Genomic DNA, 14,829 nt, shown 5'->3' with positions numbered 1-14,829 from the left:
CCGATCGAACATCCACACGTCTCCACGCCGAAGCGCGTCTTCTCGCATGCTCCATTGTAGTACCGGAACGCGTCGCGCAGTCGTGGATGCCAAAATGCGGCGGTTTCGCTCTGCTGCAGAAATGTCCTCCACATTCAGTTCCCCTCTGTACCTGCTCATATCCTGACATCCTTACAAAATGCCTTCCGCAAACGGCACCAACGGCACCACAACATATTCCTTCCCGCCAGGAATACATGTTCCCTCATTGACTTGGTTCAAGAATGACACCAAGCAAGAGATCGATTGGGACGTCCAAGAAAAGCACTTCGAGTTCTTAATCTCCAACGGCCTGCACGGTATCGTCATCGCAGGAACAAATGGCGAAGCAGCAACATTATCCTCAGCTGAGAAAACACAACTCGTCCAAACCGCTCGCAAGACGGCACAGCGCCTCGGTCGCGGAGACCTACCCATCACAATTGGAGGCGTAGCAGGCTGCACACGCGACGCGATACAGCAAACCGCCGAAGCAAAAGAAGCAGGCGCATCATACTACCTCGCACTGGTACCCTCCTACTTCCACTTCTCCATGAACCAAGATGCCATCGTAGCCTACTTCCAGGAACTAGCCGACGCATCCCCCGTCCCCATTGTCCTGTACAACTTCCCCAACGTCGTAGCCGGCCTTGACATCAACTCCGAGATGCTGGATATCCTCGGCAAGCACAAGAACATTGTAGCCGTCAAGCTCACGTGCGGAGGCATCGCAAAGGTTGCGAGGATTAGTGCTGCATTTGACAAGTCGGAGTTTGTGGCGCTCGCGGGTCAGAGCGATTGGCTTGTACCCGCGCTGAGTGTGGGTGGAATCGGCACCATTACTGGTGTCGCGAACTTGTACCCCAAGGTATGTACTATCGCCGAGATTATGTGTGTTTGGAAGCTAACAGATCAGTCCTGCATACACCTGTTCAACCTTTACCAATCGGGTAAGCACGACGAAGCGTCAGCCCTCCAGATCAAGCTCTCGGTTACAGAATGGGGTTTCGGAAAGGGCGGTATCAACGGCACCAAGTACGTCGTTGCGCATAAGAGGGGATACCCAGAGAGCAGCGCGGATTGCCGTAGGCCTTACCCGCGATACACAGATGAGGAGAAGAGGAAATGGGTTGTGAACCAGGTGTCAGGTCTTGATGAGCTGGAAGCATCACTATAGAATGCTGCTTCGCAATGAAGAATTGAATGGTCAAAGCATTTTCCTTCGAGCATCTGAAGATTTCGTGACGTTGACTAGGCCTTTCTTCCTCAATCGTTGTGTCGCCACCTCAAAAAGCCCATTGCTCTCTCAGATCCCGCAAGACGCCATCCGTCCTCCACCCTATCAGTCTCTGCAACTGTTCCAAATACTCTACACAAGCTTGTTGTTCCCGCGGATCGATGATATAAGCTCCGCACGCACTCAAAATGTGACTACCCTGGAACATAGCATTACCACAATGACTGTTGCTCACGCCATACCCTATCGTTATCCTCATGTGCTTGCGAACAGCCGCGTCGGTAGATTTTCTGGCCCGAACACCTGCCAGCCCAACTAATGACGCGTTAGGCGAGTATATCGTGAGCAGTATCTTGCAGAGGTGGTAGTACTGTAGTCCGACTGCCACGATCCCCTGTGGACAGAGTAGTTCGGGCCAGCTTCCCTCAAACTTGTCGCCCGCATCGGGTTCGACGTGGAAGGCCGAGAACGTCCAGGGCTTTGTCCGCTCCCATTCATCGACTTCATCGTTCAATTCTTTCCATGTTTCGCGGCTGATGTTTTCGCTGCCGTTGTTGGTGCCTACGAAGACAGTTTGCAGAACAACTGCGAACAGGAATATAATGCGATTCGCCCAGCTTTCGTCGTCGAATTCGCTGAAGACGGCGGAGTGGCGGTAGTTGTCGAGACTTAGGTTGAGAGGTTTCTGGGTCGTGAGGGAGACGTATATGTGCTGGCGGAGAGACACCCAGGATGCTGATTCGCGGAGGCCACCGTCTGCGGCGAAGGATGAGATGCTGTTTAGTATACGGGCGGTACCCTGAGTTCACCATCTAGTCAGCAAAAATATACAGTCAAGTCTAAGAGCGAGAGAACATACGAGGTGGTGGCAGTGTTCGTCGGCATCGCCCATCTCTTCGTGAAGCCGAAGCAGGATAACGGCTATGAGAAAGTTTTCATCCCAATGTGCTAACGGATCCTCAAGTGCTACAATTAGCGCCTGTAAGCACTGGTCTACATAAGGCTGCGACACGTCTTCTACGGCCTTGCCCATCAGCCAGGAGTGTCTTGCAGCAACACCCAGTATGCCATTGAGGATGACGGGAAAGTGGGCTGCGCGCTTTGGTACTTCAGTAGCGAAGTGTCGTCGTGAGTCACACACATCGATCCATGAGGTGCAAAAGAAGAGGTAATGATGGAGGAGACGGGCTTCGTGTGCGTTGTTCACAGGCCATCTGAGTGTTGGTGCTGAGGAAGGACTGAAAGCGGTAGAGTTATAAGGAGATTGGTTGTTGTTGATCGATCCGAAAGGGCTCTTCTTCGACAGGCTCGGAGACTGTGATAGACGTTGGAGTGATCTGGGGCTCGCTTGCCAATTTGTGTTTACCAGTTGGCTTATCGAAGAGACGGCGCGAACGCTTTGCGGCGCACTATTGCCGGTACCACTAGTGACACCGATCAAGGACGATGGGTTCAAGACCTCGTGGATGGAAGGCAAATCGCTAGTGTCATTGAAACCTGAGGTTGAAAGGTCCGAGAACGAGGTTAGTTCACCGTACGTCGACGCCAGTTGGCTTTCGCTAGATACTCTGTTCAAATTTGAGTTTTGCCGCCGGACTTTTGATGCAACGTTAAGAGTGTTGGGCGTGCTTTCGGGATTCGCTTCGCTTTCCGGCTCAGCTTCGTACTCTTCTTCGTCACCACTGTCCTTGTTCGGCTCAACAAAGTGCACTACGCCACTTTCCATCAGCGATTATCGCTAGTTAGAAATCCTTTCCTACATACATGAGCTAGGAATATCAACCCACTGCTGTCCCACTCGGAATTCAAGAGACTGTTCGGCGGAGCCTATGTCTTCACCGGCGTTGAATTTGACTGCAGTGACGGGTCGGAAGCGAAAAGCATTGCTGCGCATGCATGGCTTTTTGCGCTCAGTGCAGTATTTGCATTTTTCCGAGTCGCGCAGCTTCACGCCTATAAGTGTCTACATTAAGCGTTTGGATGGCATTGGATTGTAACAGCCCGTACATTTGATGTGACGCTCACGACAGGCTTTGCTGTTCAGCAATCAGCAAAAACTAAATGCAGGTAATTTCGCGGCTTTGACTAACCATCCGCTTCTCTGTCTCATCGTGAGGTCGGAGACCCAAGGATTGTGAATGATGGAGTTGCTACGTTCAGCCGGGAAATCGATCCCATCTTGTCGGTTTTCCTTTCGGGTCACTTACCCCGCCCGCTTCGTATGCAACGTCCTAAGTCTGGAAGCTTGCGGGGCATCTTCCGATGGAGGAAAGCTTGGAACGTGATGCGCAGTTTGATTGGTATATGTCTGAGTCGGAAATGACAACTATACGCGCATTGACCGGTAAATGGCAAGGCTTCCCGTATTCTTTTGCGCCGAGATTGACGCTCGATACCTGTGAAGAACTAACAGAATTGCGACTGACACTCGACCGCGTATTCCTGGTGAGCTTCAATGTGCGTGTTGGAGCTGGACTGAATACTACACGATTGCGAAATGGTTTGATGATGCGAAATACTCCTGGCTGACCAAACGCACGTCGACTCTTCGCTTGCCTTCATCCTGCCGTCTTTGCACTTCTTCCAACAGGTCTGCGGTGGCTTTCGCATTGGTAGCGATGCTCTCGAGACTGCGAATGGCTTCAATGATCCATCTTCTTTCCTCCAAGTCGTCCTCTTCGCACCCCCACATCATCAGTGGCCACAAGACATTGACCGGCAGCGACTCGTCTGCCTGCGCCATCAGATGTGTCAGACGTTTTATGTTCACGATGGCATTTATTACATCCTTGGTTTTCGGGTACTGCACGTACGCAACGCGATGTAAATGTATGAACGATGCGTAGTAGTTTGCGAGATATGTCCGGAAACTCCGTGTGAGTGCGCCTGCTAAGTTTTTGGCTAGGTGTTTTTCGGTGAGGTTTCCAGCAACTGCATGATCCATCAGTGCTGGCCGCTGGCCGTAAAGCGCATGTAGATCCTTGGAGATTTGTGCTGCGATGGCCATCACCTCAGTCTCATCCTGAACAGTGCCGCGTGTACGACGCCACGGGTCGATGCGTGTGATGCGGCCGGCGAAAGACTGTACCTTCTGATAGAACATGATACCGGGATGGTATAATACGTCAAACAGAATTTCCTCGATTTCAGTGTCTGACGTGTCCGGATCTGACCCGGGATTGGCCGCAGGCGACGCATCAAAGATGGTCTCGTCTGTGTCAGCCAAGAAGAGTCCTTCTCCACCTGCTGTTGACACAGCGCGCGCGTCAAGTAGGCGCATCCATGAGATGAGTCGGCGTTCCGGTGCCGAGAATGTGGTCTTGTTGGCACCCTTTATAAGTGTATAGGCCTCGCGTAAGTTTGTGTGGGCTCGTGGCATCATTTCCGTAAGAAGATCAGTATAGGTAAGCAGAAAAAGAGCAGCGAGCATGTGTCTGAGGTCACTGTCTTCGACTACTCGCGTCTTTGCTAGGCAATTCGCTACCTGTCTGGATGCGGTGTCATACAAAGGTCTCCAGTCTGCCTTGGCCATGTCGTTGCCCAGCCCACTGCGCTGCATCTGCATCGCGGCGAAAGCCATGATGGCACTCTTGACGATGGGTGACTCTGCAGCCAGAGTGGCAAAGAATGCCCGGGTAGATGCCCATTTTGGACCAATTTCCACCGGCGTCAGGATGGGTGGCATGAGCATCTGGAGGAATGTGTGTAAGAGATAATCTTCGTTCGGTCCATCCGATGCGCCCTCGGTGGAGAACGGTGAGGTCGAAGCTGGATCAGGCTGGTGGAGTCTGCGCTCTGGCAGCTCATGCACTTCATTGCTTGCAGAAGACGTTACTCCCAGGGTCTGACTTGAAGATCTATGAGTCGGTCGGGACTGGTGGATGGATTGCGAAACCGGGTCCGAATGTGTTGCTACGCTCGCGAAAGACCCGGTGTCAGTTGGCCATGAGCTGGGACTCAACAGCATGGCTTCGTCCCAGGTACCCAAGCTCAACGGCCCAGATAGGTCAAAACCAAACCCGTACCCTTCCAAGGGTAGTGGGCCAGAAAAGAAGGGTTGGTGTTGGCCAGTGCTGAATGACTGTAATGGGTTGGTAGTGCTACGAGCCGGCGTGCGGTTCCAGGTGCAATCGAGATTCAGTCTTTCGCAGTGTCCACATCTGGGTCTCTGCTCATTACATCGCACTTTCCGCCTCCTATCTCGATGAGCGTTGTTGGGGAGTAACGAAGAGTTTCCGCGTACCTGCACGCATTGCAGCCGTTTTTTGAACGCGCAGGGCGAGGTTGGGCTGGCGAGGATTCAGACACGGGCGCCGAAGGCACCAAGGCTGGCTGATTTGTTACAGGTGGCTGCGACATAAGCGATGATAGGTTCTCGATTCGAGATGGAGATGAATCTGATTGCGATGACTAGGGTAGAACCGTTTATGTATGCTGCAGAGCGGAGTAATAGTATGCGTGTGGGGGCCAATCAGCTCAGGCGCTATCTCGGTGTTTATGCGCGGGTGGAGCAAAGGAACGGTCGCGGCGCACGCCTGATCGAGATTTGCGCATCGTCACTGTGACACTGTCAGGAAGCCATATGGGCAGTGTCTCCCAAACTGTACTACCTGTGCTATACAACGCGACAACGTGCCATACACCTGCCGTCTTATCCTTTTAGTTCCACGGGTCACTGACTTAAATTACCGCGACATTTCCAAGGTACAAATGACCTAAGTACACTCAGTAGCATGGGCTTCTCTATTGCGATGCGGACGGTTTGCGATACTCGTTGCATTGAACTCTTTTCACAAATCTATGAAGCTCCAAACACCTCTACTCTTACTTCGCCGATGTCCGCTCCCGTCGCCAAATCTTCACAGGCATCTCCCCCAAGATCCAATTCATCGTCTCTAGTCGCTGAAGCTCCCAGTTCGGACTACTCAGCGCAAGATCATACCGCCTCAACACACTTGCCAACACCACGGTCTGCTCTAGGTACGAGATGTTACGTCCAATACAACCTCTTGCACCCGCTGAGAAGGCCAGGAAGTAGGGCTGTAAGGCCTTGCCGTCTTCACCCAACCAGCGCTCCGGTATAAACTTGTCGGCTTGCGGAAACACGGATTCCTGCCGATGTGCAACATGTGCAGACATGGCGACAGATACTCCGCCTGGGATGTAGTCACCCAGGATGTTGACGCCCTCGGCTGGCGTCTGTCGCGGGAGTCCATGGGGCGTTGGTGGGAAGAGCCGGAGCGATTCGTCGAGGCATGCACGGAGGTATGGCAGGTGTTTTACCCTGTCGTAAGCGACGACTCCATCGCCTTCCTCCTCATCGTCTTCCAGGGCCGAATCGATCTCTTGCACTAACTTCATCTTGATATCTGGGTGCTTGATCAATTGGTACATGACGTTAGCCATCGCAATCGCTGTCGTAGCTGATCCGGCGTTCATCATGATGCTCACTTCGGCGACGATCTCGCCCCATTCCAGGTTGTTTGGGTGGCCGTTCTTGTCTTCCATCAGCGTTTGGAAGAAGTCGTCGAGCTTTTCTCCTGCCCTGTACCGCTCCAGGCGCTTGTAGGCGAGTTGAACCGGTACGCCCTCCCATTCGTTTGCATAGTCGCTCATGCGCTTGTAGAAGGGGATGACGTTCGAGAATTTGTTGATGAGCGGATACCAATCATATGGCCAGATCAACAACGACTGTTTCCGAGCTGTGTTGTAAAGTGCTGGTCTGAAATCACATTCATATGTTGAGCCATCTGTTCTCCGTCCAGTAACCCTGTCGTGGCCCCGATCGAGAAATCCAAGCTTGTCGGAAAGTCCAATATCAGCGATCGCGTCTAGTGTGAAGAAGTTTGTCCACTTTCGATAGTCGAGGTTCACGTCCTCAGGCTTCGGTAGCTGTCCAGGAGGCAATGGTGAGGTGCAGCACTCGTCAAAGTGCTTCAGTAGCTTTTGCGTCTTGTCGGCAACCTTGTGTTCCCAGCCCTCCAGATTCTTGATGGCATACGCAGAGCTCATCAACTTTCTTTTCCGCGCATGATCATGTTTGTCGATGGCATCGGCAAGATGATAATGCGAGCCTGCAGTGACTACGTACGATCCGTCCTTGGTACAGGGAGTGTTGTGACCGTAGATGTCTTTCACGGCTCGAAGGTCGCCGTACGATAGGAAGTTGGGGCCCACACGGATTACTGGATGCTTTCGGTGCAGCTTCTCGAGATATGTAGACCGCGCTCCGCCATGCGCAAGCACCATGAACGGTATCGAAGACATGCCCGAGAGCGGATGCATGTTCGGATAACGACGAAGACCTGAGACGTCAGTTGATATTCTTCTCGTGCCCAATGGTTGACATACCATTCGCATCGCGGAAGTAAACGATGGCAGGGTATACAACAAAGTAGAGAAGAGCGCATGCGCCTAGCGCTGCAGCATATGGAATTGAAACTACCGCGGCCGACATGTTGGATCGTGGTGAATACAACAGCAAGGTTGAAAATGCTTTCGGCAGTGACTGAGCATAGTGGTAGGCTAAGAGGTACGCTTTGAGGTTTACTTAAGTGCGAATTGCGAAATGTTGCTGACAGTCAACGCAGCCGTGCAGGTGGATGACGGCAGATCCAAAGTAACTAAGAAGGGCAGGTTTCGGAGAATGATGGCCTATTACGGCATACATTGCTACGAGCGGTATATGCGCGCTTGCAAAGTAAAACGGGGAACTACGCGTTGAGACGAACTGACAGCTAAAGTGTGGGGTAACGCGGGGATGCTGTAGTTTACTGGCCTCATGATCAACGTTGCCATCACATTCTAAGGGCTTAAGCATCTCCACGGGATATCGAAAGCGTTCGACTGCGAGATGCCTGGTTGCTACTAAACAATCAGGTCTGGCAGTCATGCCCGTTCTCAGCGACGGGTTGGTGCAGGTACTTGTACGGTTGTCACTAATGGCCCGCAACCCCCTAGATGATTGAAAGAGACCATTATCTTCTCCGTGGCTATATCGTCGCTTCAGCCTGTCGCATTTTTGATGGCTACATTGCTTCCCTCTATCATCATGGAATCATTTGCTCTCCCATTGGACACGTCAGAGTTGCGACTACAAATCAGTCCCCTTCTGCAAGCACTCAGCACAACACCGCTGTTCAGCAGTCTGAAGCCCTCGACTGTAGCAGACGGACTAGCTGCATTTCTATTTCTTGTTACATCGCTCGGCTATATCACTCGTGGTCGCATTTGGGACAAGCCAGACCCGAACTACCATGTAAGGAGACCACTTCCACGCAACTTTGCATCCTTGACGTCGCGGCATTACTGACCGTGCTGTTATCATAGGTGTATTTTGAGAGACCACAGATCGCAGAGGGCTTTTCAGACGGGAAGACCACTTCTACGCGCGACGTTTGCCAACGCCTCGATGAGGGCGGCTATCATTGCGTCATCTTTTGGGGCTCACAGTCTGGTACATCGGAACGCCTCGCCGAAAACTTGGGTCGAGAGTGCGGCGCACGCTACGGAGTGAATGCCTTGGTCGCAGACCTATCTGATTACGATGCCGAGAGTATTGCGAAGATCCAAAACAAGTACTTCACCATCTTCATCCTGAGCACATATGGCGAAGGCGATCCGAGCGATAACACCACTGGCCTTTGGGATTGGATCAAGCGGGTAAGCGACGACAACATTCGGCTTGAGAGCTTGCGATACCTGGCATTCGGTCTCGGTAATAGCAACTACAAATACTACAACAGGGTCCTCGATGTTGTCGCCGATGCCTTAGATGCTGCAGGCGCTACTGCGCTGATGCCACGGCAGAGAGCCGACGATGCCAATGGTGGCACAGAGGAGGACTATCAAGCATGGAAAGATAATGTCTTCACTCTGCTTGCTCAGATGGGGTTCGAAGAGAAGGCTGTCACTTATGAGCCGACTATCAGGGTTGATCTCACCGCCGTAAGCTCTGGTCCCGAAGCAAACTCTGTCACGTCGGTACATCACCAACGATCTGCCATGAACTCAGCCATAGCTCCCTTGACCATCAAGCATTCTCGCGAGTTGTTCGTGTCGGGAGATCGCAACTGCGTGCACTTGGAAGTGGATCTGGGCAACATTGACATCGTCTACAAGACTGGGGATCATATCGGCATCTGGCCTGTCAACCCTGAGGAGGAAGTCAACCGACTGCTCGACATCCTCGGCTTGCAAGGCTGTAGACACGATTGCCTCACCGTAGTACCGAAGAGTACTTCCAACAAACCAAAGATACCCTCGTCATGCACGCTCGAGACGGCTTTCCGCAATCATCTAGAGATATGCGCGCCTGTGGCTCGGAAGGCTGTGCTCGAAGTCGCTCAGTTTGCACCTACCCCTCAAGCCAGATCGAAGCTCCTCGGTATTGCGCAGGATCGTGAGCGTTACGAGCGGTTCACGTCCTCTGCACACGTCACGTTCGCTCGGCTGCTCGAGCTTGCCAGCCCTGGTGCTGCGTGGACCTCGATACCGCTTGCCTTCGTCATCGAAATTCTGCTGCCACTGCAGCCGCGATACTACTCCATCTCTTCGAGTTCTGTGATATCCCCCCGACGTATCGCCATCACTGCACTGGTAGTCAATAAGACGATCACGACTGAAGACCAGTCAACCACCAATATTCCTGGACTGACGTCGAATTACCTCTTATCGGCGTCCGATCTTCCCTCGGCCGGGAATGCGCCAATTCCCACCTATCACCGCTCAGTCGGAAGTGGAGATGTCCAGGACCAAACAGTTCTCGCGCACGTGAGGAAGTCGAAGTTCAAGCTGCCCATCACATCTTCGACTCAATTGATCTTGGTCAGCGCTGGTACCGGCTTTGCTCCTTTCCGTGCGTTTCTCCAGGAGCGCGCCAAATTACATGCGATTGGTAGGCCGATTGGCAAGATGTTATTGTTCTTCGGTTGCCGGAACCAGGAGGACTACATCTACCATGACGAGCTGGCAAAGATGCAGGAACAGCTCGGAGAGAAGCTAGAGATCGTTACAGCATTCTCGCGAATGCAAGGGCAGCGCAAAGTGTATGTGCAGGACCGGGTGGCCGAGCACGCCGGCAAGGTGCTGGGCATGCTGGAAGGCGGGGCCAACATGTACATCTGCGGCAAGGCAAGCATGGCCCGGGAGATGGATATGAGGCTTGGAGAAGCCGTCCAGGGTGCGCAGGGTAAGACCGAGGCAGATGTCAAAGCGTGGGCGGACGGGCTGAAGAAGAGGGGCAAATGGAAGGCGGATGTTTGGGGGTGATTTCGGTTGAGATGCTCTTTACCATAGCGCGTTCGTACGAAGGGAGGGCCACCCCACTTTTACCAAATTTACCCCTGCCAAGCCAAGCAACACGGGCAGAGCCCATCCGCGCCCCAACGGCAGCTTGTGCGACAGTTATCCCGCCACCTTTTGCTCACACCTCAAATTTTCATACCTCCCGTTGCATAGCAGTCAACAATGGATGTCGCTCTGGAACTCCTGGATCCTCTTGTCCTGGACAAAGCCTACGCATGGGCACTGCCCTCGCCCGGCTTCAGCGTAGGCAACTCTTCGTTTTCAGACTTTTCGGCCGCTAGCACAGCGCCTGCGTCCCAATGGCCACGCGACAACATTTACCGTCAAATTCTATCGATTCTCGTCATTACTCAGCTCGGCGCAACTTCTCTCTACCTCTTCTTCAGCTCGCTGTCCTACTACCTTGTCTTTGATCGCCGGCTCGAGTACCATCCACGCTTCTTGAAGAACCAAGTCTCCCAAGAGATCAAATCATCGCTCTTCGCCATCCCCTTTATCAACCTCTGTACCCTGCCTATTTTCCTCGCCGAAGTGCGCGGCAACAGCTTGCTCTATGCCAACACAAGCGAATATGGCTGGCCCTGGCTGGTGGCTTCGGCCGCTCTGTACATGGCTTTCAATGATTTTGCCATCTACTGGATTCATCGCCTAGAACATCACCCTAGCGTGTACAAGTACATCCACAAGCCACACCACAAATGGATTGGTAAGTGTCTCACAGTCTCTCTCAGACGTCTTGCATTTTGGTCTCTTTCAATAGCAATGCTAACCTCAACAGTTCCTACACCATGGGCTGCGCTAGCTTTCCACCCGCTTGATGGGTTCGTTCAATCATTGCCATACCAGTGAGTATTCTCTCGGTCATTCCCCCAAAACCTCGTTGCTAAATCTCAAAAGCATCTTCGTTTTCATCTGCCCAATGCAGAGATATCTGTACATGGTCCTCTTCGTTGGTGTTCAAATTTGGACCATCTTCATTCACGATGGCGATATGATTACAGGCCATTGGACAGAAAAGTGGCTCAACAGCCCCGCCCATCACACACTGCATCACATGTACTTCACAGTCAACTACGGACAGTACTTCACCTGGGCCGACACCTACTTCGGCTCTCACAGGGCCCCGCAGCCAGAGCTGGACCCTATTCACGATGCGCTCAAGGTTATGCGTGCGAAGGGCCTAGTGGATGAGCAGGGCAACCCAATCAAGCACGCCAAAAAAGAGTAGATGAATCACGATTTCACTTCCTGGGGGAGTTCATGAGTTTCATAGATTTCTTTGGGACAAGACGAGGCAACGCAAATCATTGGTTAAAGACAGCCAGCTAGCGTCTCAGGCCCTCGATTCTCTTGGACCTGCGGGTCATTTTGGTATGAATAGATCTCCTCGTTACAGCGAGAACCTTATAGCAATATCTAATGTTAATGTAATACCAAGAAGCGCTCGCTCATACCACTAGTGTCATTGCACGACATTCATGCCAATCTGATGGGTCCTGAGTAGCATTATTAATCAACGATTGCATGCGCAAGAAAGACCCTAAAGCACGCTGAGTTACGGACGTGAAGAAGCTCTAGCTCCAACAGAAAAAGCTGTTGCTTCCGCTACCCCGACTTGTTTCGTCACGTCACGTCGCAGGATACGCAAATTCAACAAGTCTGTCAAAAGCCGCATGAACTTCGGTAAACTTCTGTCGGCTTTGTGGTATTCCCCTAGAAGTATGGTAGATGGGTCGGGCGATACCCATCCGATCGCAATGCTGAACATGGCAAGCCCGCAGGACACGGGCCTTTGACTCCGAGCTTGGGCACCCAACGTAGCAGTCTACGCCGCGGATTTCCTATCCTCAACACTCCTCAGCCGCACGCGCGACCAGCGTTCTCGATCCGCTATGCCCGCGTCAACCAATGTGCAGCATCCGATTGAGCTGTCAAGCGGTTCCAACACGCCGGTCTATCCTGTTCCTTAGGCCCCTCCCCCGCATTTCCCCATGCACCCCAGCATTGCGAAGCGAAGAATGACGCATATTCGATGACTTTGCGGAGACATGCGAGCAGAAACCTGGGGAAGGCGTTGCCAGTATGGTGCGACGGATCCCAACGTGGCAATCCAGGTCAGCCTGCGAGAGCTCTTCGCATCGAGCTTGGTTGCGCGTCGTGCCGGCCATTGTCGGAGGGCGAACTTGAGGCTACACGAGTAGCATAAGTAGCACGCGATATCTCCTTGAGTATGGGTTGAAGTATCGCAAGCTCTCGAGCCTCGCTTGTCATCATTACATTGTTGACTCTGATCACCACCTCTGTAACATTGTCCGAACTCCTCAACACTGCCAACTACAAGTCAATATGGCTCAAGACTTGAAGAAGGTTGATATCTTCAACGAACGGTCTTCCAGCATCGACAAGATTGAAGACATCACGACCGCACGCGAACATGCGGAACAAATCGCGAATCTCTCCGGCATCGAAGCTACAGCTGCTTCGAAGGCTGCCTGGCTGATTTCCATGACTGTCTCTCTTGGTGGCCTCCTTTTCGGTGTGTCCCCTATTGCCAAGTGGGATTCTGAGATTCGACCATGCTGACTTTGTTGAGGCTACGATACTGGCTACATCTCTTCTGTGCTCGTTACTATTGGCTCATCTCTCGGTCACGAACTCACGTCCTCCGAGCAGGAGCTCGTCACATCACTTACCTCTGGAGGTGCCCTCGTGGGAGCCGTCATCGCTGGTATGATTGCCGACAAATATGGTCGCAAGCTGCCAATCTTCCTGGCATGCGGCGTCTTCGTTATCGGCACAGTACTCCAGACTGCTGCGTATCACCTCCCACAATTCGCTGTAGGCCGCTTCGTCGTAGGCCTGGGTGTCGGCTCGGCGGCTATGATTGTTCCTCTGTACATCTCCGAACTGGCGCCAGCCAAGTATCGCGGCCGGATGATTGCCTTCAACAACATGAGCGTCACTTTTGGCCAGTTTCTCGCGTCATCCATCGGTGCCGGCTTCGCACAAGTCGGAGGTGCCAACTCGCAAGCCTGGAGAGCAACAGTTGGCATCGGTGCGGCACCCGCCATCCTCCTTGCCGGACTTCTGACTCTCTGCCCCGAGTCTCCCCGCCAACTAGTCGCACACGGCGACGTAGACCAAGCCAGTATTGTCCTTACGCGCATCTACCCAACATCGACCGAAGAGCAGCGACGCGCGAAGATCATGAGCATTGAGATGAGCATCAACGAAGCCACACAGACTATGGTGGATGATTCGGTGTTCAAGACTCTGGCCCGTATCTTCACCACAGCATCCACTTTCCGCGCTGTGCTTACAGCATGCACGATCATGGCCATTTCGCAACTGTCGGGCTTCAACACACTGATGTATTACTCAGCGACGCTCTTCAAGATTGTAGGCTTCAACAACGCGACTGCTGTCGCCATTACCGTTTCCGCTACGAACTTCATTTTCTCGCTCGTCAACCTCGTCATTGTCGACAAGTTCGGCCGCCGTCGTATTCTCTTAGTGACGATCCTGGGGATGAGCGTTTGTCTTGTCATCGCTGCCGTCAGCTTCTCTTACATCCCGATTGATCTCCGCACATTGGCTGTTCAGAGCGAAGAGATTGGCTGGCCAGGTTATGTCCTCATTGCCACAATCATCATCTTCGTTGGCTTCTACTGTAAGTACCCTCACTATGCTGAAGTCTCTTTTGTCTTCTTCTTCCACTATCACTAGACCAGTGCTAACTTCAATCAGCTAGTGGTGTGGCTACAGTGGCATGGATCGGAACCGAACTAATCCCCATGGAGGTCAGAGCTGTTGGAACGATGTTGAATACAGTCACATGCTGGAGTACTAACATCATCATCGCCTCGACCTTCCTTTCCATGATGAAAGGCATCACCCCATCTGGGGCTTTCGGCTTCTACGCAGGCATCTGCTTCGTCGGCTGGCTCTTCGTTATCTTCTGCTTCCCTGAAGTCAAGGGAATGCCACTTGAGGCCATCCGCGAAGTGTTCGAACACGGATTTGGCGTCAGGTATGCAAGGAAGTGGCAGAAAGAGAACAAAGAGTTTGCCAAGATCAACGCAGGCAACTCACAAGCCTTTGGTCACTGAGATTCGAGACCGGGTGTAGCTGGTAAGGCTGCTGGGGAGTGGGTTCTTTTCATGTGGATATTTTGGTAGTGCATGGTATGTCGCTTCTCGCGACGTGACGAACACATTGCTGTATTTCAAATTGCACAGTGCCCAGGCACATGTATATCATGCATGTCG

General features: G+C 52.6%; 7 protein-coding genes across 7 annotated transcripts; 4 read left to right on the top strand and 3 right to left on the bottom strand.

The window, feature by feature from the left end:
- Positions 1 to 178: 178 nt before the first annotated feature.
- On the top strand, positions 179 to 1,195 carry BKA58DRAFT_319822 (uncharacterized protein; the record flags this gene model as incomplete). Its single annotated transcript, XM_046167737.1, has 2 exons — positions 179 to 886; positions 935 to 1,195. 2 exons carry the CDS (start codon positions 179 to 181, stop codon positions 1,193 to 1,195), a joined length of 969 nt encoding a protein of 322 aa, XP_046023598.1.
- A 54-nt stretch (positions 1,196 to 1,249) lies between these two features.
- On the bottom strand, positions 1,250 to 3,551 carry BKA58DRAFT_214668 (uncharacterized protein). The gene is made up of 5 exons (XM_046166122.1): positions 3,346 to 3,551; positions 3,263 to 3,291; positions 3,020 to 3,208; positions 2,115 to 2,965; positions 1,250 to 2,054 (listed from the first exon to the last, which is right to left on the bottom strand). Exons 1-5 carry the CDS (start codon positions 3,363 to 3,365, stop codon positions 1,305 to 1,307), a joined length of 1,839 nt encoding a protein of 612 aa, XP_046023597.1. The 5' UTR covers positions 3,366 to 3,551; the 3' UTR covers positions 1,250 to 1,304.
- On the bottom strand, positions 3,437 to 5,679 carry BKA58DRAFT_214709 (fungal-specific transcription factor domain-containing protein). The gene is made up of 2 exons (XM_046166124.1): positions 5,499 to 5,679; positions 3,437 to 5,451 (listed from the first exon to the last, which is right to left on the bottom strand). The coding sequence occupies exons 1-2, from the start codon at positions 5,612 to 5,614 to the stop codon at positions 3,738 to 3,740; spliced, it is 1,830 nt and encodes a 609-aa protein (XP_046023596.1). The 5' UTR covers positions 5,615 to 5,679; the 3' UTR covers positions 3,437 to 3,737.
- A 135-nt stretch (positions 5,680 to 5,814) lies between these two features.
- Positions 5,815 to 7,707, bottom strand: BKA58DRAFT_388897 (cytochrome P450 monooxygenase). Its single transcript, XM_046170698.1, has 2 exons — positions 6,287 to 7,707; positions 5,815 to 6,235 (listed from the first exon to the last, which is right to left on the bottom strand). Exons 1-2 carry the CDS (start codon positions 7,613 to 7,615, stop codon positions 6,080 to 6,082), a joined length of 1,485 nt encoding a protein of 494 aa, XP_046023595.1. The 5' UTR covers positions 7,616 to 7,707; the 3' UTR covers positions 5,815 to 6,079.
- A 599-nt stretch (positions 7,708 to 8,306) lies between these two features.
- On the top strand, positions 8,307 to 10,650 carry BKA58DRAFT_460854 (cytochrome P450 reductase 2; the record flags this gene model as incomplete). Its single annotated transcript, XM_046174779.1, has 2 exons — positions 8,307 to 8,513; positions 8,585 to 10,650. 2 exons carry the CDS (start codon positions 8,307 to 8,309, stop codon positions 10,523 to 10,525), a joined length of 2,148 nt encoding a protein of 715 aa, XP_046023594.1. The 3' UTR covers positions 10,526 to 10,650.
- Positions 10,651 to 10,723: 73 nt separating this feature from the next.
- Positions 10,724 to 11,789, top strand: BKA58DRAFT_412967 (putative sterol desaturase; the record flags this gene model as incomplete). Its single annotated transcript, XM_046172391.1, has 3 exons — positions 10,724 to 11,267; positions 11,340 to 11,406; positions 11,459 to 11,789. The coding sequence occupies 3 exons, from the start codon at positions 10,724 to 10,726 to the stop codon at positions 11,787 to 11,789; spliced, it is 942 nt and encodes a 313-aa protein (XP_046023593.1).
- Positions 11,790 to 12,421: 632 nt separating this feature from the next.
- On the top strand, positions 12,422 to 14,780 carry BKA58DRAFT_364683 (general substrate transporter). Its single transcript, XM_046168855.1, has 3 exons — positions 12,422 to 13,097; positions 13,155 to 14,231; positions 14,309 to 14,780. Exons 1-3 carry the CDS (start codon positions 12,908 to 12,910, stop codon positions 14,668 to 14,670), a joined length of 1,629 nt encoding a protein of 542 aa, XP_046023592.1. The 5' UTR covers positions 12,422 to 12,907; the 3' UTR covers positions 14,671 to 14,780.
- The last annotated feature ends 49 nt before the right edge of the window (positions 14,781 to 14,829 follow it).

Source organism: Alternaria rosae, assembly GCF_020736505.1.
Source record: "Alternaria rosae strain MPI-PUGE-AT-0040 chromosome Unknown BKA58scaffold_7, whole genome shotgun sequence".
NCBI classification, from domain to species: Eukaryota; Fungi; Ascomycota; class Dothideomycetes; order Pleosporales; family Pleosporaceae; genus Alternaria; species Alternaria rosae.
The sequence above is the reverse complement of the archived record's forward strand: the minus strand, read 5'-3'. Positions and strand labels throughout refer to the sequence as shown.

Excerpts from the sequence above, each read along its gene's own strand:
- BKA58DRAFT_214668 (XM_046166122.1), bottom strand. The coding sequence starts at position 3,365 with ATGAGACAGAGAAGCGGATG. Across the intron at positions 2,966-3,019 it reads GGTTGATATTCCTAGCTCAT|TGCACTTTGTTGAGCCGAAC; the intron begins GTATGTAGGAAA and ends AAAGTGGCGTAG. Across the intron at positions 2,055-2,114 it reads ACGAACACTGCCACCACCTC|GGTACCGCCCGTATACTAAA; the intron begins GTATGTTCTCTC and ends TGGTGAACTCAG.
- BKA58DRAFT_214709 (XM_046166124.1), bottom strand. The coding sequence starts at position 5,614 with ATGTCGCAGCCACCTGTAACAAATCAGCCAGCCTTGGTGCCTTCGGCG. Across the intron at positions 5,452-5,498 it reads AACGGCTGCAATGCGTGCAG|GAGGCGGAAAGTGCGATGTA; the intron begins GTACGCGGAAAC and ends TCATCGAGATAG.
- BKA58DRAFT_388897 (XM_046170698.1), bottom strand. The coding sequence starts at position 7,615 with ATGCGAATGGTATGTCAACCATTGGGCACGAGAAGAATATCAACTGAC. Across the intron at positions 6,236-6,286 it reads AGGCCTTACAGCCCTACTTC|CTAGAGCAGACCGTGGTGTT; the intron begins CTGGCCTTCTCA and ends AACATCTCGTAC.
- BKA58DRAFT_364683 (XM_046168855.1), top strand. The coding sequence starts at position 12,908 with ATGGCTCAAGACTTGAAGAAGGTTGATATCTTCAACGAACGGTCTTCC. Across the intron at positions 13,098-13,154 it reads TCTTGGTGGCCTCCTTTTCG|GCTACGATACTGGCTACATC; the intron begins GTGTGTCCCCTA and ends GACTTTGTTGAG. Across the intron at positions 14,232-14,308 it reads CATCTTCGTTGGCTTCTACT|CTAGTGGTGTGGCTACAGTG; the intron begins GTAAGTACCCTC and ends AACTTCAATCAG.